This window comes from Podarcis melisellensis (assembly GCF_964234715.1).
Source record: "Podarcis melisellensis genome assembly, chromosome: 6".
NCBI lineage: Eukaryota > Metazoa > Chordata > Lepidosauria > Squamata > Lacertidae > Podarcis > Podarcis melisellensis.
This window is the reverse complement of record NC_138538.1, coordinates 12466924-12489312: the sequence shown is the minus strand read 5'-3', so window position 1 is coordinate 12489312 and position 22389 is coordinate 12466924. Positions and strand designations below refer to the sequence as shown.

At 43.9% G+C, this 22389-nt stretch overlaps 1 protein-coding gene across 2 annotated transcripts in view; it reads left to right on the top strand.

Moving 5' to 3' along the window:
- Positions 1-4494, top strand: part of CDH26 (cadherin 26) — a 28999-nt gene extending 24505 nt beyond the window's left edge. For both annotated transcript variants that reach the window (XM_081916776.1, XM_081916775.1), the window contains exons 15-18: positions 729-797; positions 3284-3388; positions 3572-3661; positions 4122-4494. In XM_081916776.1, coding sequence (XP_081772902.1) covers positions 729-797; positions 3284-3388; positions 3572-3661; positions 4122-4316 — 459 coding nt within the window. In that variant the 3' untranslated portion in view covers positions 4317-4494. The remainder of the gene's footprint in view (positions 1-728; positions 798-3283; positions 3389-3571; positions 3662-4121) is intronic.
- The last annotated feature ends 17895 nt before the right edge of the window (positions 4495-22389 follow it).

Here is a 22389-nt window from a genome sequence, read left to right as displayed (position 1 = left end):
TATAGCATCTAGATCAAGGGAAGTAATAGTGCCACTGTATTCTGCTCTGGTCAGACCTCACCTGGAGTACTGTCTCCAGGTATGGGCACCACAGTTCAAGAAGGACACTGACAAACTGGAACGTGTCCAGAGGAGGGCAACCAAAATGGTCAAATGATGGAAACGATGCCTTATGAGGAACGGCTAAGGGAGCTGGGCATGTTTAGCCTGGAAAAGAGGAGGATAGCCATTTTCAAATATATAAAAGGATGTCACATAGAGGAGGGAGAAAGGTTGTTTTCTGCTGCTCCAGAGAAGTGGACACGGAGCAATGGTTCCAAACTACAAGAAAGAAGATTCCACCTAAACATTAGTAAGAACTTCCTGACAGTAAGAGCTGTTCGACAGTGGAATTTGCTGCCAAGGAGTGTGGTGGAGTCTCTTTCTTTGGAGGTCTTTAAGCAGAGGCTTGACAACCATATGTCAAGAGTGCTCTGATGGTGTTTCCTGCTTGGCAGGGGGTTGGACTCGATGGGCCTTGTGGTCTCTTCCAACTCTATGAATCTATGTGCCTCAAAAATCTCCTCTGGAAGGTTTCCAACCACCTGGAGCTGATTTTGAGGGTGGAGTGGAGGAGGCAGGAGAAGGAGGGAAATTGACTCCATTGCACATGTGGAAGTCTTGTTATGTCAGCAGAGCTACAGCGCTGGATAGGGGCCAGTCATTTCTTTCGGCATTTTATTTCTTAGGGGCCAACTGGAGCGAGCACCTCACATTCACGGACATCCAATCAAGTACACTATGAACAAAACCTACTTGTGAGTAAAATGCGTACGAAACCACAGTTGCTTAGGTATAAACAAATGTATGCAGCAGTTCACAGGTGCTAGATTTTGCTGTTGCTTTCAGTTTGCAATCATTTATTATCATCATCATTTTAGTTGTATGCTGCCTTTCCATAGTTAAAACCATGGGTAGGCAAACTAAGGCCGGATCCGGCTCGATTGCCTTCTAAATCCGGCCCGCGGACGGTCCGAGAATCAGTGTGTTTCTACACAAGTAGAATGTGCCCTTTTATTTAAAACGTCTCTCTGGGTTATTTGTGGGGCCTGCCTGGTGTTTTTACATGAGTAGAATGTATGCTTTTATTTAAAATGCATCTCTGGGTTATTTGTGGGGCACAGGAATTTGTTCAATTTTCCCCCTCAAAAATATAGTCTGGCCCCTCACCAGGTCTGAGGGACAGTGGACCGGCCCCCTGCTGAAAACGTTTGCTGACCCCTGCTCAAGGCGACTTACAGCATGACAAGATTTACATAATTACCAACATAACAAATGTCACCAACAATAAATAAAACATATCAGAAAGTACAGAACCAAATGGAAAACAATTTCCACATAATTCATAAAATCTAAAATTTAGAATACAGCATTAATATCAACCACAATTTAAAATGACATAGATAAAAAATAAAAGCAATTTAAAAAACAAAAACGGAGCCCTCTCTGCCCAGCAGCAGCAGCAGCAGCAGCAGAACTCTTTTGTGGAGCCCGTCAGGCCCTGCCCCAAGCCAGGTGGAGAGAACCAGGACAGGGCCGTGTTAAGTTGTGGGTGAATATATCAGACGACACAGCGATTCTTCAAAAAGCTCTTGTTTATTCACAGGCCAGAACAGAACTGAACTGAAGGGTTCAGCCAGCCTGCTTATATAGAGCTCCACTACAACGCATCAGTAACAATTTTCTGTAACTATCCAATCACTGAACATCACTTTCAATCCCTTATTTGCATATGTGGACCTGAGTGAAAACTATCTACAGTATCCCCCTGCTGGCCCAGGGTGAGAACTTCAGTACATAACAGGCCGGGCCCTTCAGGCTCCCAGCAGGTCAGTCCTGAGCAGCAGCAACAGCAGCAGCAGCAGTTCTTTATTATGCCCCAACTTTGCATTGCATTTCCTTTGCATTGAAATGATTGGGGTGGAATAATTAATGACAAAGTAATTTAGGGGTTTTATGTATTTAATTATGTAAATTACATAAGTAACATCATTTCACCATATTTTTGCAGAAAATTGTTATTCATTATATCCTTATACTGCTTTATATTTTTAAGAAGGAACCTACATTAAAACATCAAAGCATTCCAAAACAAAACATTACAGGAGATCAAATTTAAAATATGCGTCTAAATATAGTTAACAGGAAACAAAAATATTACCTTAAATGTTTCACAGTAAGACATTACAAAGGAAGGCCAATTATAGAACACCTTAGAAAATGAATTACAGAAGGACATAAGCAGCACTGCATGCAATGAATATAGTAGAATGCCTTTTTATGTACGTTGTTTGCGACTTTCATCTGCTCCCAGAAAATTACCAATATTCTATGACCACCACTGCAAAGTTGGGGGCAAGGGTTTTGAATTGAAATGGGCTTCTGAAAGTCCCTTGCAGGCAAGGTCACCTGACAACATTGTGGCATTGGGTAATTGACAGCTGGGCGGCTCCACACACTTGCCATACTTGGCTCACAAGGGTTGGGGGAGATGATGATGATGATAATAATACTAATAATAATACTAATAATAATTTATTATTTATACCCCACCCTCTGGCTGCATTTCCCCAGCCACTCTGGGTGGCTTCCAACAAAATATTAAAATACAATAGTCTGTTAAACATTAAAAGCTTCCCTAAATAGGACTGCCTTCAGATGTCTTCCAAAAGTCTGGTAGTTGTTGTTCTCTTTGACATCTGGTGGGAGGGTGTTCCACACGGCGGGTGCCACTACCGAGAAGGCCCTCTGCCTGGTTTCCTGTAACTTGGCTTCTCGCAGTGAGGGAACCGTCAGAAGGCCCTCGGCGCTGGACCTCAGTGTCCGGGCAGAACGATGGGGTGGAGACGCTCCTTCAGGTATACTGGACCGAGGCCATTTAGGGCTTTAAAGTTCAGCACCAACACTTTGAATTGTGCCCAGAAATGGAGACTCTGACCCACTGGGCAAAAAAGGTTCTTCACTCCTGTTCTGGTCCATCTGTCCACACACCAGAGGACAATGTGTTTTATGTGGCAATCATGTTTGCCACATGTTTGTATGCTAGTGTTCTTACTGCTGCAGGACTTGAGAGAGTGAGAGCGAGAGCAGTTTTATAGTGAACTATCCTGAGGCTTTCTGCAGTTTGATGTCCTAATGTGTTTCAAATATTCTAATTTTAAGGAGAGTGGTTGTAGCAAGATGCATGGAAATACATGGACTGCAATTGTATTTTTTATAAGCTAAGCTTCATTTTCTTTTAAAGGATGACCATAGAATGACCCAAGCAAAGCTGACAGCACCTGGTGGAAGTGTAGCTTCACCCATAACCATCCCAGAATATTTCCAGATGATCCCTGGCTGGCATCAGGTTAGATAAATCACAACAGGATCCTGCCCCACCCCCTGCACTTTTTATCTCTAATAACTCAAGATGTGTCACGTTACAAAAAAATTGCTATCTGTAGATTTCATAGTTTCCCCTTACATTTGAAGAAATTCTGGATGGAATGTAAGCAGGTGATGGCTCTAAAATTCATTTTCTCTGCTTCAGCAGACAACCTTGCTCCCCCAAAACAGTAAGAAGCGCTGGAAGAACCCACATGACCAGATGCTGGAAACATTGGCTGAAATCTTAAATCAGGTGAGAAACAAGAAGAGGTTCATCAGTTCCCCTTCTCCAAGAACTATGGAATGCGGAATGAGTGGAATGAGTTTTGATAACGGCTCAAATTTGCTTTTGTTAATGCAGAAGTTCAAAGATCTTCTCCTGCCACCAAATTATTTAAAATTGGGGAGGGTCGAAAATCAATCTAGGGAGCTCCTGAATGCACAAAAGATACTCTACTAATGAGGTGTTGTCCTTCTCCCTGAATGTGCAGCAGATAACAAAGATTTATTTCATTAAGCAGATGGGGAACCAGGCCTGTTTTGAACTCCAGTTCCCATCAGCCCCAGCTATAGCATGGCCAATGGTCAGGAATGATGGGAGTTGTAATCCAGCAATGTCTAGAGGGCCACAAATTTCTCATCCATGTCGTAGAGGCAGGAAGGTGCTTTTGTTTAGCTATCTAAATGCTCTTTTGCTCACGTACTCTCCTCAGAAACTTAACCACGTCGCCGATCTAGAGGACAACGGGGTCTCTTACGCTCCTCATGTTTATGCAGAAGAAGGCATTTTGGAGAAAAGTGAATCCGTTCTCTCCCTACCAGTTGTGGATGATCACAGCCTACCTCCTGATTTCTTGGCTACTTTGGGGCCCAAGTTCACCACTCTTGACAAAATCTGCAGCAAGTGATTCCTTTAAAGCTGTCCTATGAGCAGGCTGGGAATCCTCCCAGTTTAATTTGAAATGGAACTATAGCTATGCCGTTCATAAAGGGATTTTTGCCAGCAATTCATTCTGCTGAATTTTTATACTTGAATAAATGGATTCGTTTTTTATTTTGCAATAAATACCATGTTTTTAAATTTTGATGTTGCATTGTGGGAAATGTTGTGCTTCCCATTGTCTTATCCAGAAAAATAACACGAAAGCTTAAGCTACCGTAAGCCAATTGTCCTCAACCTGGTGCTCTCCTGATGTTTTGGACTACAATTTCCACCATGTGTGTTGGTTGGTACTGTTGGCTGATGGAAGCTGTAGTCTACAATGTCTGGAGGGCACCATGTTGGATGCTGCCCCACCAACTTGTCTGCTCTCTGCCAGCCCTGCCTGTCACTGAAGGTCCATGTTAATGTTGGAAAAACGCCCGGGAAGACCACCATTTTCCCAAGACACCGGGGTGTCTCTTCAGTGGTCACCCTCTGGCTGTAAATCTTCCCCAGTCCAGAGACACCAGTGATAAGCGACCCCTCCCTCCCTCCCTCCCTGAGAGGAGCATGGTTGTCTTCTGGCATCTCATTGCAGAAGAAAAAGACAATCGTAGTTTTGAAACTACTTTATTTACAGTTTTATATACAGAGAATCCATCAGCATGTCTGTACTCTCTCACAGCACCAGTACAGAACAGCAGCTCACACAGAAGTGGAAGTAACTTCTCCAGTACTGAGACTTCCTGCCTCATGCTCTCAGACACTCACATGATATAAACAACCATAGTGCTACTTGCTGAGCAGCACGGTGAGATAAAAATCCTAACACCACTCCCCCATTTTTAGGTAACCCTTGCTGTGAAAGCAGCATCAAGTGACATAAACAAACAGTTGTCATACACATAGTATACCTCTGCTGTACCAGTCCCATTTTTGGAACCACCTGCAACAGGTTTATGGCATGTTGCTGACGCCAGCAACGTAACTTAAACATGGTTTTTGGGTTGCACCGGGCAGCCATCAGGTCTCTGAGGATTGCAAAATTCATTAGAAAGAAGGCTTTAAGAAAGAATAGGAAGACACACTGATGCAAAGTCTACAAAGTGCAGAAAAAGGGGTGTTGGACATTCCTGTCTTGAAAATGATTCATGCCCTTGATCCTTTCCTCTAAACCAGTGATGGGGAGCCTGTGACCTTCCACATGACTACAAATCCCATCAGCCGCAACAACATGGCCAATGGTCGGGGATAATCAGAGCTGTAGCTCAACGTGTGGAAGGCCACAGGTTCCCCATCACTGATGTAAGCAATGTGTAACTGTAGTGGGGTTGACTCCATGTTCACAACAAGCCTACAATGGAGACAGAAGAACAACGACAACAATGGGGTTGGACTACATGACCTATGGCACTCCTTCCAACTCTACAATTCTATGATTCTGAAACCTTCAATGGGTTACAGCAACAAAAAGGATTTTTTTGTTGTTGCTAAAGGCTAGCACCCAAAGCTATGGTTAAAGCTATGGTTTCCCCAGTAGTGATGTATGGAAGTGAGAGCTGGACCATAAAGAAGGCCGATCACTGAAGATTTGATGCTTTTGAATTATGGTGCTGGAGGAGACTCTTGAGAGTCCCATGGACTGCAAGAAAATCAAATCTCTCCATTCTGAAGGAAATCAGCCCTGAGTGCTCACTGGAAGGACAGATCGTGAAGCTAAGGGTCCAATACTTTGGCCACCTCATGAGAAGAGAAGACACCCTGGGAAAGACCCTGATGTTGGAAAAGATGGAGGGCACTAGGAGAAGGGGACGACAGAGGACAAGATGGTTGGATAGTGTTCTCGAAGCTACCAGCATGAGTTTGACCAAACTGTGGGAGGCAGTGGAAGACAGGAGTGCCTGGCGTGCTCTGGTCCATGGGGTCACGAAGAGTTGGACACGACTAAACGACTAAACAACAACAAAGCACCCAAAGGCTTGGCTGTTAAGTGTATGGAAAGACTGAGCAGAGAACATCTGTCTACAGTCAGTAGCTGCAGAGATGTGGAAGGTTGAGGTCCTCTGCTAGTAGGGTTGCCAGACCCCCCAGGGCTGACCTGAAGTCTCCAGATTTGCTGTCCCAAGGTGGTTGGGGGGGAGGGCTTGAATCTCCAAGTGGACAGGCCTGCCTTTATTTTATTTTTTTTAATTAAAGTCTGTGCAGCTTGCAAGCTTCAGCCCAGCAGATTGTTGCATAGACTCTCTGGGGACCCTTAAATATCTGTGGCCTTGAATTGGGTGGAATGTTTTAATCCTGTCTTTTATTAGCGTTTTGTATTTTTCTGTTTTGCCTGCCTCAACGAATGCACTTATTTATATTTGGCAAGTTGCTCTGAGTTACCGTGGTAAAAAAAGGCAATCAATAAGTTTAAATAATAAAAACAATAATATTCCATGACCTTGTGGATCCCTTTGGATATTCCAAGCACTGTTAAGCTACCGTCTATCACAACATCCTACAAATTCTCAAAGACAGGGAATGAATGAATTCAAAGGCTGTTGAATTAATGAGACACTTTAAAAGAATGTTACATACTTCAGTCTTGCACGAGTTCATTTTTTTGTCCAAAACTATCCCTCTGCTATCTTTCCTTCACTTCCTGTGTTTTGCTTATCTTGACAACTTGTGTGGTGAGGTTTCTGGATCACTTCATCCCAAACCTCTAAAAACAGCTGTGCTAAGGCAGCATGGGATGGGATTTGTGTGCATATAATACGTAGTCTTGTCAGCTTTCTGTTGGTACATCCCCAGAGTACGGAATGTGCTTGCAAGATACTTTGGCTCTCAATGGAGTCAAGCACATTGTGTACACAGTCATTTCCTTCCGCAAAATAAATTGCAATAAAATCATATTTAAATAAAGGTGATTTCCTCCCACTTAAAGGATCCATGCATTTGCCTTGGGTTCAGTTTATTTTTTATTTTTATTTTTTGGGTTCAGTTTAGAAGGCTTGGAAGAACCAAGGAGCAGAAACAATTATTTATGTATGCAATGACAGCAGTGCGGATACTACTGGCCCAGAGATGGAAAGAAAATAAAAGTCCCAACCATGACGAATGATGATGAAAATGATGGACTACAACAAAATGGCAAAATTGACCGGGAAAATCTGAAACCAGGAAGAGAACTACTGTAAGAAGGAATGGGAAAAATTTACAATATAATTAATAGAACACTGTAAACAACTAAACTTTGGCAGGATTTGAGTAATGCTTGTAATGTATGAATAACTATGGTAAAAATGGATTATTTTTTAAATAGAGAAAATAAGAAGCAGCTGAAAAAAGATTGATTATGGTAACCATGGAAGGGCAGAGGGGTTGAAGGAATCGGAATCCTAAATGGTGTTGATGTTTAATGTTTGAATTTAAATTTGCAATGTAAAACTTAATAAAAAATATTTGACAAAAAATAGAAGGGTTGGGAGAACATAAGAACAGTCTTAGCACCCTCTTCTTTTTCTGAGTTAACTTTTTTATTAAAGTTTTGATGAAGGTGATGGACTATATGGGATTGGCAGAAATGACTGGCAGAATCCGAGACCAGGGAGAAGAGTTGGCGGAAGAAGAATGGAAGAAATTGAAAGACTACTTACAGAAATATTGTAAAATTAATGAATGTCAGAATGATGTTGGATAGAAATTAAGTGGTTTCCAGCTGTAATGCTTTAAGGGAATATGAGAAACAGGCTTAGAAACAGGTTAAAACCTAATGGCAAGCATTTGCTGAACTAACAATTTGAATTGGAATACAAAAAAGGGAGGTATGAGGAGGTCTGGGAAACATGTTAAAGGAAAATGAGAAATGGAAAATCTGCATGGTTCTTTTTTTATTATTATTTTTACTTTTGTATTTTTGTTACTATTTTTTATTTTTTATTTTCTTTTTACCTTTATTGTATTATTATTAAAAACCTTAATAAATATTCTATAAAAAAAGAACAAAGCGATATACAAAGAACAGAAATAAAAAGTCGATTATATATAAAAAATAAATAATTTTTTTATTAAAGTTTTTTTCATGATACGATAAGAAATAGTACATTCTTTTCTCACAGTAGCCAATCATATGCCCGTGGGAAGCCTTGGTACTGAGAAATGATTTTCTTCTGTCATTAGGGTTCTCACTAAGATTTTATACATGCTTGAATGGAGCTTTCTAAACAAAAATAAACATTACCTTAACAATGGTTTTGCTATGCTATAGAAGATGCAGGACGCCTTTGACTTTCGTTCAGGTCACTGGAAAAGCGCTGCTGTAATTTTTAGTAGCAGCTGAAAACGCAACAGTTGTGACCTAGCAGTGTGTTCTGCTGTCTCCTTGTGTCTGTTTCAGGTAGTACAATTTTGCAAACGGATGTCGTGCCTTGTATTAGAGAGGAATTATTTTCAAAGTCCCCCTCTTTTCCCACACCATTCATAAGCTCATAAATATTGTCTGCCACTCATTTAGGGGGAAAACAACAACCCCTGACTCCTAAACTATTAAAATCTTGAATATGTGAAAAAAAGAAACCATTGAATGCCTTCCTCCCAAAGGAGGAAGGATGGGAGATAAAAAATATATCTAGCAAACCAGCAAAATAAATAACTAAACAACAAATTCTCTCTAAAAGAGACTTTGGGTGGTTGCATGATGACAAGAGGGAAATATCAGCATGTATCCCAAGATAATGCATGCAAAAGTACAGTGGTATCTCAGGTTAAGAACTTAATTCATTCCGGAGGTCCGTTCTTAACCTGAAACTGTTCTTAACCTGAGGTACCACTTTAGCTAATGGGGCCTCCTGCTGCTGCCGCCGCCGCACGATTTCTGTTCTCATCCTGAAGCAAAGTTCTTAACCCGAGGTACTAATTTCTGGGTTAGTGGAGTCTGTAACCTGAAGCGTATGTAACCCGAGGTACCACTGTACTATACATCACCAGAAATGATCCTCCTACGAAGACACAATATGCTTAGCAGTCTCCAGGAGTCACTGAATGTTAGCAAAATATGCAGATGCCTTATACTGAGTGTGACTGGGAACCTGGCACCCCGTGGTTCTTGCTTAGGCCTTGTCCTTTAAGTAGGTTTTAATCTACACCAACAAGCAGGCAATGGCATACCCTCCAACATTCCTCAGATGAAAATAGGGACATTTCTTTATTTTCTTTTAAAAAAATTATTTGGTTTTGCAACTTAAAGATTTACAGAAATATATCAAAGATAAGTCATAAAAACAAGATTCCAAGGAATCTCCTTGAATTCTCCCCTATGTGGGTCCTATTATTAATCATTTCCTCCTGCATCTTTTATGATATTCCAAACCCTTCACCTCTTCATTGTGCCCAAAATTCACCATTAAACTGCAAGTGATATTTCAATCCTACTAACGATTTTAACTGTTTACAATGGTCTTTAAGTTATAAATCTTTCCCATTCCTTATTACTATTTTGGTCTTCCCGAATTCTAACTCTTCCAGTCATTTTAGCCATTTCAGTGTAGTCCATTAACTTCATCTGCCATTCTTCTCTGGTAGGCACTAGATCTTCTTTCCATCTCTGGGCCAGTAACATCTGTGCAGCTGTGCTCACATACATTAATAATAATAATAATAATAATAATAATAATAATAATAATAATAATAATTTATTATTTATACCCCGCCCATCTGGCTGGGCCTCCCCAGCCACTCTGGGCGGCTTCCATAAAAACCAAAAATACAGTAAAATCACACGTTAAAAACTTCCCTGAACAGGGATAGTCTTTTTGGCACCTAGAATTCCTAAAAGGAAGGCTTCAGGTTATTATAAACATTTTTTCAACTCTGGGGCATCTAAAATGGTTCAGTGGATATGCGAGGAACAAGCTGGAATACAGTAGCTAGGCTTCTAAGAGAAGTGGCTCTACACAGAAATGGAAGGTTAAGCCTCATTGGGTCAGGACCAAGGAAGGAATGCTTGCATCCTAGGTTTTACACCAGATACCTTCCTTGACAAGGAAGCATAGAAGTCCCAAGTTTAAGCCTTCCAAGGCCAGCAGCATGGAAGCTAAGCACCCAGGAAGAGAAGGGCTACCAAAGGACACATTGGTGAGAGCAACCTGGGATACAGGTGGAAGCAGGGAGATTATGATACTGGGTTTGATTAAGGATCCCCTTACACAGGCAAGAGGTCTGATGTGTCTTTGAAGTGCTTCCAATTGTGGAAAGCTACAGTAGGGAGTCTGGATCCATTCCAAAGTTTAATGTGTGCTTCAGTTCCATGATAGCTTGAAGCGACACATTTAGGCTCATGCGGCGAATATTATTATTCCTGGGCTATGGCTGTCAGTCTTTTGTGCCGGTGCAATCCAGCTGTGCTTCTCCCATCCGTTGCCAATCAGTATGTGCATCTTGACTAACTTGCTATCTGCCCTCAAGAGGGACCGAAGAACAGAGTCCATTAATCTCAAGTGGGCTGAGAAACAAGGAACATCTGTTCCTACTCCAGGGAGCTAGGAGTGATGAGTTTAGTGCTCACCGCTAGATACCCACTCTGAAAACAAGCTATCTTAGAGGTTTTTGAGAGACACGGTAATAAATAATTGGAATATCAGAAGGCAGAATGAAGGCTATGACTACCTAAACATGCAAATTCCTGGAGCTAACCCAGGTTTGGGTTTTGTGAAGAGCCATAGTTCTGTGGTGGAAGATCTGCTTTGCATTCAGGAAGACAGAAGATGCCGGTCAGTGTTGACAATATTGAGGTAGACAGAACTGCAGCCTGACTCAGTATAAGGCAGCTTCCTATATCTCCAGAAAACAGACTCAGTCAGGTAGAGCATGAGACTCTTCATCTCAAGGTCATGGGTTTGATCCCCACGTTGGGCAAAAGATTCCTGCATTGTACAGGGTTTTATTTATGATAATAAAATGACATTACTACACACCTCTTCAGATTTTCAATAGAACATACCTAGATGCTTCTGGTGTTGTGCACTATTGACAATGTGCTTTGTTTTCACGATTCTCCTCACTGGGGCTGACAATGGAATCTTCTTAGATGCATTTGACAATGGCATTTATTTGAATACTGCATCTGAGGGTGGGAAGAGATAGCGAGGGGGGTGTCAGCTTATAGCTCCATCCCAGAAATTAAAAAGTGGAGTGCGACTTATTGATCCAACCCAAAATATTTAAAAGCCTTTTTTTTTTTTTACCAAGACTGTCGCTACATTATTTTGATTACGTAGATTTTCACGGGTACAGGAATGCAGGTTTTGGTGTCCTCGGGTGTCTTCCCGTGTAAAAGTTGGGGTGTCTAGGCGACGTTTCGACGAGGTCTCACTCGTCATCTTCACCAGCCTGAAGATGACGAGTGAGACCTCGTCGAAACGTCGCCTAGACACCCCAACTTTTACACGGGAAGACACCCGAGGACACCAAAACCTGCATTATTTTGATTAATGTCGAGATATAATGGAGGTTGTGGGGAGAATAACACAGACATGTTCAGACATGCCCCAACACTCAATATTCTGTGGGCGGGGTTTATAGTTCCACTCCCAGAATATTAAAAGCATGCTGTACCAAGACTGCCACTAGGGTCTTCTGATTGATGAAGAAGGGGCTTTTTTACCAGAGCTTTTATGGACTCTCGTGAAGTTGTGGCTCGAAATTCTACATCTGTGGGGAGAATAACACGAGCATGTTTAGACAGGCCCCAACACTCAAATATTAATACAAAATATCAAAGCCTATTTTTGGTTCAAAATATGACTAAAATCTTCAAAGAGAGGCATCATCTGCAAAGACTTATATCATTGCCTAACACAGGCATAGGCAAACTTGGCCCTTCAGATGTTTTGGGACTACAATTCCCACCATCCCTGACCAACTGGTCCTGTCAGCTAGGGATCATGGAAGTTGTAGTCCCAAAACATCCATTATTTAGCACTTACATACGTACATAAAGTAATCCTACCTCAGTCTGTCCCAAGAGACAGCTTGCAGCAAAAGTCAGAAAAGGTTCTTCCAGCAACACACTCCTTGAAGTGTGCCAACAAAGATTAGGTTCTAGCCAAGAAGCGGGACCCAAGGCAGACTTGTTCCAAACACAAGGGTATATTTCTATTTTAAATTGTGCTGACTCACTCTCACAGGTTTGCTGACTCACACTTAACCAGCTGCAGGTGCAGGTGCAAGGCAAACAGACCTGAATTAACCTTTCCTTGTCCTTTTTCTCTGCATGCATAAACCCCCACACAGTAACAGTGTTGTTCTAGCCAGTCATGCTCACCTCTATAGGAAGGAAGGGTCTGAAGGTGGTGTCAGGGAACTGCCATCGGAGAGTCAGGTGGTGGAAGGGCTCAAGGAGGCTAGGAGACCTTCGGATGCTGAGGAAGGAACCAGTAGGGGGAGAGGGAGAGTTCCTGCAGAAACTCAATTGGAGGAATGGCTCCAAGATGTTTCCAGTGAGAACAGCGGGGAGGGCTCAGGACCTCTGCTGGGGACGCCCACTCCGCGCAGGAAACTGTCACGCAGAGAATCCAGAAGGAGGGTTTCCGTTAAGGAACTCTTATGTTGGCGTAAATTCCGGAAGCGCCCACTGACGGATTCTGCCAGCGATTGAGGTAGCCATGCACCCATGGCCCCGCGGACTGGGAGAGTTTAGGAACTGATGGCAAAACTTGGATGGCTTAAACGCTTACGCACGAGCAGCCCCCGTTTCCCATTACAGGTGGGCATTTAGTAGAGGGAAGATTTGCCCTGCCCTTCCTCTAGGGCAGGCTTCCTCAACCTCGGCCCTCCAGATGTTTTTGGCCTACAACTCCCATGGTCCCTAACTAGCAGGACCAGTGGTCAGGGATGATGGGAACTGTAGTCTCAAAACACCTGGAGGGCCGAGGTTGAGGAAGCCTGCTCTAGGGAGTTCAGGGAAACCCACCTTTATTTTTAATCAATTAATGGCATACATGCTTAATCATGATCACTGCAGATGGTGACAGCAGTCACAAAATTAAAAGACGCCTGCTTCTTGGGAGAAAAGCAATGACAAACCTAGACAGCATCTTAAAAAGCAGAGACATCACCTTGCCAACAAAGGTCCATATAGTTAAAGCTATAGTTTTCCCAGTAGTGATGCATGGAAGTGAGAGCTGGACCATAAAGAAGGCTGATCGCCAAAGAATTGATGCTTTTGAATGATGGTGTTAGAGAAGACTCTTGAGAGTCCCATGGACTGCAAGAAGATCAAACCTCTCCATTCTGAAGGAAATCAGCCCTGAGTGCTCACTGGAAGGACAGATCCTGAAGCTGAGGCTCCAGTACTTTGCCCACCTCATGAGAAAAGACCCTGATGCTGGGAAAGATTGAGGTCACAAGGAGAAGGGGACAACAGAGGACGAGATGGTTGGACAGTGTTCTTGAAGCTACCAGCATGAGTTTGACCAAACTGCGGGAGGCAGTGGAATTCAGGTGTGCCTGGTGTGCTCTGGTCCATTATCAGTAATGATTGGCACTGGCTGGCACCGACTTTCCAGAGTTTTAGGCAAGAGTGTTCCCTACCAGAAGCTGCCAGCAATGGAAACTGCGACCAACATGTATTCCAGGGGTTGGCAAAGGTTTTGTGACTTGGGCCGGTTCACAGTCCCGCAGATGCCGCGGTGGGCCAGAGTGTGTAGGTGCGTGCCCATGTGCTGTGCAAACACTATTTCCGGTGCTCCTTCTGGCACAGAGGAGGCGTGCACATCTTCCCATTGGCCAGCGTCTTTGAAGGTGGTCCCCACTCTGCTCTTCACTGGTTTAGCGCAGTGCACGGGAGCCGGCAGCGAGGGTCCCCAAGTGGGTGGTGGAGGTCCATGGGCCGGTTAAACGACCTCCATGGGACGCTTGTGGCCCATGGGCCTTAGGTTGCCGACCCCTTATGTATTCTATCTGATAGAATATATGTGTTCCATTCAGAAGTCCTCAGTTTGATTCCTGGCACCTGAGGTCTGGCCCTGAGCTGCAGCATTTCCCCGTAGGACATAGTAACCAAGAGGCACTTCATAATGCTAGGCCGCATCCTGCCACTGGAATCTAAAGGACAGAACCCATTTGCTTGCCTTCTTATCTATCTGGACACATCTTTCTGAGGTGGCGGTAACCATTTTTGTGTGCGTTTTTGTGTGTGTTTTGCTGCCACCTCCTGGTGGGACTCAGAGCCAATCCAAGAAGCGCTTGGAGAATACACTCACCTATGCAAAGCCAGTTTTAAAGTAAATATCATGTTTCAGGTGTCTTGCAAAGGTTGCTCTGCTTAATGAGGTGCAGTACAGGCACCAATATGCCTCTTGATACCAGTTGCTGGGGATCACAGATGGGCCGAGTGCTGTTGATCTCAGTTCCTGCTTGCAGGATTTTTATAAGTAATTGGCTTGCAGTTCTATAGGTAACTGAAGACAGGATGCCTGACTAGATGGGCTTTTGGCCTGATCCAACTGCTTGTTTCCTTATAAAATTGTGGAACGCCCCCTACACTCTTAATGGATTCAATGAATTCAAATGGTAAGAAAGGGAATTTTGATCAAGAACTTCCTGGTAGCCTAGACTGTTCAGCAGTGGAACGGACTGCCTCTGGAGAGTTTTTCACAAGACATTTTGAAGCAAAGGCTAGATGGTCAGGGATGTGGCAGGGGCACATTTCCCTGCATCAGCAAAGTGCTTGAACTAGATGACCTTTGAGGTACCTTCCTAATCTATCATTCTACCATTCTGGCTGCCCTGGGGTCTGGAGAATTTGTTGCCTCCTTGGGCCTGGTGGAACTCCATTAACAAGCCTCCACAATTGCTTTGAAAAGCATTAGAGAGCCATTGCGAGATAATGACGACTGTGACTTTAAAGAAGAATGGGAACTTTTCACAAATTACTTAAAAAGACAACAAAATGAATTGGACTCCTTGGCAAGTTTTGAATAAACATGCACATTTTTTTTAATTGATAAAATGGTAGACAGATAATGTAAGGATTTGCATAATTTTATAACATGCAGAGAATAATACGTGTTGAGAAATCAGAGAGAGGAGCTGAGGGGAGGGGAGGGAGGGTTTGAGGGTGGGAAAAATAATGAATATGATATGTTTTGATAAGCTGTTATGTTGAAATTGCTAATAAAAATCTTTTTTTTAAAAAAAGCAATAGAGAGCCAACACAATAGGTCAGGATCAAACATCTGTGAAGCTGGTAGGAAGCTGCAGTTAGTAACTTCCAGATGATTTGCATGAAGCATATATAAGGAGCCCATCATCACGAACTTCCGTATAAACTGGGTCTGGGGCTCTGGTGCCAGGGCAACCATCCCACCAACCAACAGAAACGCAAGCGTCGCAACCAAGGATTTTCCTAGTGTTATCCATTGGAAAGGTCTGTCGCAATGCCAGTTTGTGACTGCCAGCCTGATCACACTCAATCCTATACTTTGGGCTTGGATTTGGAGTTGCATATCTAGCTCACAACACAGACCTCAATTGACCAGCTGTCCTAGGTGTGGGGCTGAACCACTCTGCCTGTCAACTATCCAATCAGCTTGCAATTATTGGCCAAGATAGAAACCCGTGTTTGAAACAACTCTCTCAGTAGTCTCAATTTTCAGCACCAGCACACATGCAAAACAAACAAATAAATAAGAAATCACCACCCCCCCCTTCAGCTGTCATTAGTATTTGGACGTGCAGTGGCTGAGGAATGAGAAGCTGCCTTTTAAGAGTAGCAAAAGTTTCTCGCCAGAGTGGAGCTGAAAATTGAACATTGATGCAGACGACCTATTAAAAGTCTTCCCTCTCCTGCAGGCTGTGGAACGGCCTGAGGAAGACTGAAAGTGGTGGAAACCCTGGAATTAATGGGTCCTAACTTAACCTTTAAATTCAATGGGTCTGCTGTGAATAAACTTAGCTGAATGCCACCCTGAGTGGGGCTGCTGTGGTGGTGGTCCTGAGGAACGACAAGACTCGAGTTACTGCCAGACACAGGAGCCAAAGCAGCAAACTCAAGTTGGGAGGTTGGCATGGAAAGCTCTTGTGCCTGACTTAATGGAAACAGAACATCTTGGCATCTTCTGCAGTGGGGTCATCACCAAGTGGTGCATGGTTTAAAATATTCACTCCTTGGCCCAGCTCAGAACAAACTAAGATCTTAAACTGGAGAAAAATGGTGCTTCCAGACTAGGGATGTTGGAGGAATCCATGGAAAATGGACTATCAAACAAATTTCATTCTGTCTGAAGCTTGCCATCACGCCAAGCCACTTTTTCACCTTTCAGTGTTCCTCCTTTCTTGCTGTACTCAAACTTCTCCCTCTTGCATTCCTCCAGTGTGGTGTAGTGGTTAAGAGTGGTAGTCTCGTAATCTGGGGAACCGGGTTCGCATCTCCGCTCCTCCACATGCAGCTGCTTGGGCTAGTCACACTTCTCTGAAGTCTCTCAGCCCCACTCACCTCACAGAGTGTTTGTTGTGGGGGAGGAAGGGAAAGGAGAATGTTAGCCGCTTTGAGACTCCTTCGGGTAGTGATAAAGCAGAATATCAAATCCACACTCTTCTTCTTCTTTCACCACATCGTATGAGTAAGATGAAGTATGTAGAGTCCTCAAACGTCTGCCATTGTTTCAAGCTACCACTGTTCCTCTCTTAGTGCCCCTCTCTTCTCACTCCCAAGCCATGGCTGCTGCTGTTATGCAACCTGCCTTCATTTCCCCCCCATACCCTGCCCTGACTTCATGCAAATCCAGGATTGTGAATCACCAGTAGAAATCCTCCGATGGGGGTTGCCCAATCACACTCTTGCCTTTCTTTTATACACGGAGAAATGAGGTGAGACAAAGCCAGGGGACTCAACTGCCTGGCGATATACTAGCGCTACTGGGACTCCCTCTGGCTTCTGCACAGCAGGAAAGGGTCAGGAGATTCACAGTCTTCTCTCTGGCTGGGAGCACTTAATTAAAATACTGTAGCCCATCAAAGACACTTAGCAAACCTGCCAGCCAGGAAAGTGTTTCCTTAATGCAGAGTTTGAGCAAAACCATACTTTCTCCATCCGTCTGGCACACGCATGCCACTTACGCTGCCAACCTGCTATGTCTGTGCAAGTACACACAAATAGTGCTGCTGTATTTGTAAAGAAAGATCACTTCTAGCACACACAAAGCTGCTAGGAAGAATTTTGTTTTGATGATGCGTTTCCCCCCCAACCAGAGATGGACAACCTGTGTGCTATCTCACTGCAGTGGGGCAGTGGGGAAAGACAGTGGTGCCAGTACTTGGCCTGGCATGAGTCTGCCTGGGCTCACCAGGGTGATGTTGACTGCCAGTCAGACATATTACATTGCTATTGATGCTCATTTTATTATACATGCAGGTCCTGCTTACCAAACACAATGCGTTCCCTGGAAATCATTCCTTAGGTGAGCGGTTGCATAACATGCTGACAGTTTCTATCGATTCCTGTGTGAAAATTTCGAATGCATTCCAGACCATGGATTGGATTAGGGAAAATTGCTTTGCAAAAATATGTATGTGTGTGCATTAGGCAAAAGAACCTAAAATGTGTATATTTCATGAGGACTTACAAAAGAGCACAAACTGATGTGAAATGCTGAGAACTGAACTGAAGACTGGATATGGGTCTGTTATAAGTTTTTTTTTTTTGGGTGGGGGGCGTCAATCTGGATCGTACCCTGGGTCCCTTTCAGTTCTTGGGATCCTGTATCTGAGAAGGTAGGATGCAAACGGTGAAGAGTCAATGCTGCTGCAGGACTTTTGGTTATTTGCGTGGCAAATATTTATAGTTTGTGAATATGCTCCTGTATTAGTTATAAATGAAATATACACAACAGCAACTCGTGCATGTAATAAGAAAATAGATCCTGGACTTCTTGCAGCCAAGTGTGCGAAAACATTAACAGCTGAATGCTATAAATTCAGACCATTCTACAAATGAGCCAGAAGATGGCAGACATTAGCTTGGAACAGAATAAATGCAGTGTTGGTAGTAGAAGAGTGATTATTTTGCTCAAGTTCAAGGTATCGCTGTTTGTATACTTCTAAACAATATTCATTTCCAAAGCACTTTACCTGTGTTGTTTTCATCCAGTGCCCATTGTGCTCCTGCCTCCAGACATAACTTTGCAGTGTGTGTGTGTGTGTGTGTGTGTGTGTGTGTGTGTGTGTTGGTCCTGAGATTGCTTGCATGTTTGTACACCTTGCTGAGAAATGTGTTCCGGTGTTTGTATCAGAGATGTAGAACGAATGGATGATGGATGGATGGGTGGATGAATGAATGAAAGGGGAGAAAAAGAAAGAGAGAACGGATTCATGACCACTGCCAACATGATGTGACCCCAGCCACTTCCTCCCAGGGGAATGCTGGCCTCAGCCCCAAAATGGTTGCTCACAACTTCTGCAGCTAATAGTTGACTGGTCCACTGGGCATGTCCAGGAAAGGCTGGGAATACCCCTTGCCCCAAACCCCAGAGAGCCACTACTGGTCACTGTAGACAGCGCTGAACTATATGGACCTGTCAGGGAAAGGGAGGCAGACAGAGATGGGGGGGGGCATGGAAACACTTACCGAGAGCCTAAACAGCACTTTTCCAGCCAGTCCTCTGAATCGGAGACTGAAATTGGGAGTGGCCAGTCTGTTCCAGGAACTAGCTATTCCCAGTAGAGAGGAGATAAGAGGCGTTCCCTGTCTCACTGGGCATGCTGGTCTAGAAAGCCACGTCACAAAAATTTAGAAGCGGTAACTGACTGAGCAACTCGGAGGTGTTGTTTTGGAGCTCCGGCCTGGGCTTGGATTTTGCAGTCATAAATCTACCGGACAGAAGTGGCTTGATGCCTGGAATGTTATCTCCTAACTAGCTAGGCAGCAAACACATCCCTCACAGGACCAATGGTGTGACCCTGTATAAGGCAGCTTCCTATATTTCCCAGATGGAGAATAAATGATGGTCATTCTAGGATGATCTAGGAGTTGGTTCTGCAGCTCCACATTCCTGCCCTTCCAGTTGGGTGCAGGAATTGTCTTTCTAAACACCAGCAACTTCACTTTATGCACCCTACTTTCTGGAGCCATAGGGCGAAAGAGAAGGAGGAAAGGGATCATGTTATTGTCACAGCGTGGGATCTAAGCTAAGCTGGGTAGTCAGCTGTTTGCTTTAATATCCTCCCCTCTTGCCACCTAAACTTTTGCTATCCTTACAATCCCTTGTGTCTTATTTTGGCCTTCCTTTTTGGAACGAGATCAGTGCTTAGAAACATGACGGCTGCGGCTCAGACGGGTGGCAAACCTCTCTGCTCAGCTTTGCCGAGGCGACTCAATCTTGACTTGGAGCAAATGCGCTAATCCACTCCCGTAGTCCTCTGCTGAGGCACAGCCAGCCAGCGTTGATGAACCACAGCAAATTGCAAAAGAAGCTAGGAGAAGGCCCACTGAGCTCATTTTCACTGGTGGCTTAAACAGGATTGGAACCCTCATCCCGGAGGAGATGTTTGTTTAATTGGCTCTCCCAGCTCCCGGCTTCTCATTTCCTGAGCAGCAAACACAGGCAGCTGAACTCTTGACTCGGCAGAGCTTAATCCAGGCCACATGCTGTAGACCACGCAAGTGGGTGGATTGCCACGCTACTGTTACCTATGGCTTAGAAGCATACGGAATGCTGCAAACAGAAGGTCTTTATTCCTGTGTTGCTTTTCCAATAATATCCAAACAGCTAGACTGAATCAGAACTGGTGGGGGTGGGGGAAGAGAGATTTTAATATAAAGCAGAACACCACTGGGTTTGCTTATGGAGCCCATCTGTGGTTCTAGTAGGGCCCAGCCTCCTTGCACCATGTGAAATGAGATATTATGAATGCATTTGCACTGATGTCTTTTCCTGGAAAAGAGTCTCGCTGCTGCTTTTCTTTTTTCCATAATCAGGAAAGCCACAACTGTGTGATTTTCCATTCATGATGTGCGGCTCGAATATGGGTCGTTGCAGATAAGTGTCCTAAGCAGGCGTCAGGTTTGAGAATGTTGTCTTCGTTAGCTCTACACAAAGAAAAACAAAGTGAAACAAATCTTCTCCCTGGCAATGAGATGTGTAAGCTGATATGCTTGCGGGCCATTTGTGGAGAATAGCATGTGTGGAATGCCAACAAATAGGAAGCTGGAAGTATCCATGGAAATAAAGGGTATCTCTCTCACATACACCCTCAGTGCTAGCTGCTTATAAACCACGGCCACTTGCCTTTCCCACAAAGATGTTGTTGTTGTTTAGTCGTTTAGTTGTGTCTGACTCTTCGTGACCCCATGGACCAGAGCACGCCAGGCACTTCTGTCTTCCACTGCCTCCCGCAGTTTGGTCAAACTCATGTTAGTAGCTTCGAGAACACCATCCAACCATCTCGTCCTCTGTCGTCCCCTTCTCCTTGGGCCCTCAATCTTTCCCAACATCAGGGTCTTTTCCAGGGAGTCTTCCCTTCTCATGAGGTGGCCAAAGTATTGGAGCCTCTCCCACAAAGATACAGAAGAGCAAAGGCCATGTGCAAGCCTGTATGGGCCTACTCCCAGGTAAGCCCCACTGAATTTGGTGGGGCTTACTTCCAAATAAGTGAGGACAAGATGGCGGACTTGGCAGGCCAGGCTACCAATCCATCTACCAAACAATGGAAAGGCTGTGATAAGACAGCAACAGGTAGGCTCATGGAGGACAACTCTGTCAATGGCTGTTAGACTGTCTTGATGCATCAGTCCACTTCTGGATCAGTCCACTGGCCTTATGACGTCTAACAGTCTGTTCTAACAGTGGCCAAACAGATATTTATTGGAAGGAGAGGAGCGCAAGAGCACTCTCCCTTTCCAGGGTTCTCAGCACCTTGTATTCGGAATCAACTGCCTCCAACATCGGGTTAGTAGACACGGTCAGCTTTATCATCCATGGATTTGCCCAATCCTTTTTTAAAGCCATTCAAGCTGGTAGCCACCAGTGCTTTTTTTTTCCCTGGGGGGACGCAGGGGTATGCATACCCCTAAACATTTTGTGAATGTAACGCGAGAAGAAACTAAAAATCTTAATTTTTTTAGTTTCTTCTCTAGCACGGTGAATCGTCAGTTCCATTGCTACCCCCAATGGCGGCCTCATTTCCTGTCATGTTGTTTCCTGAGTCTCAGACGGAAGCGAGCGTTTAATGTGTGACGTAGGAGTTGGAATCTAGCACGGTGATTGGTCAGTTTCGTTGTTACCACCTCCAATGGCGGCTTCATTTCCTTTCCTGGTGATTTTCTTGAGTCAAAATGAGAGTACCCCAAAACTTTTTTTTTTAAAGAAAAAAAGCAGCAGTAGCTACCAAGAGTTAACCCCATAGTTTTACGATGAGGTGTGTGGAATAGTGATGATGTTGATGATGATATGAAGTAGTGCTTTCTTTTGTTTGTCTTGAGTTTTCCAACACAAGTTCTAGTGGGCAGATTTAATGATATTTGGAATTTGTTTTTATAAATACTGTACCGTATTAGATTAAGGTCTGGTTAACTACAATAACTAGGGCCCCCCCCCGCTCTTTTGTAATATACACAATATCTTTTGTTCTGTTTTGTTTTCTACATGGGTACTGTTTCTTGTTTCTTCTTGTGTGTGTGTATTACTCTGTGCACCTGTGATTTTGTACTTTTTATTTTTTAATAAAGAATATAAAATAAAATAAAAAGTTACAGTGTTAACTCTATGCAGTTGCTCCATGACATGCAGTGGCGTAGCGTGGGTTGTCAGCACCCGGGGCAAGGCAAGTAATTTGTGCCCCCTAACCCGTGGATTTGCGCCCCCTAACCCTAACCCCCAGATGTTATGCCCGGTGTGGCCGGCCTCCCCTGCAGCCCCCACGCTACACCACTGATGACATGTACACTTCCAGGCATTTCTATCATGTTGCCTCTTGATCACTTTTTCTCTAAACTAAAAAGTCCCAAACGCTGCAATTTTTCCTCATTGGAGAGTTGCCACACCCCTTAGCTCATTTTGATTGCCCTTTCCTGAACCAGTTCT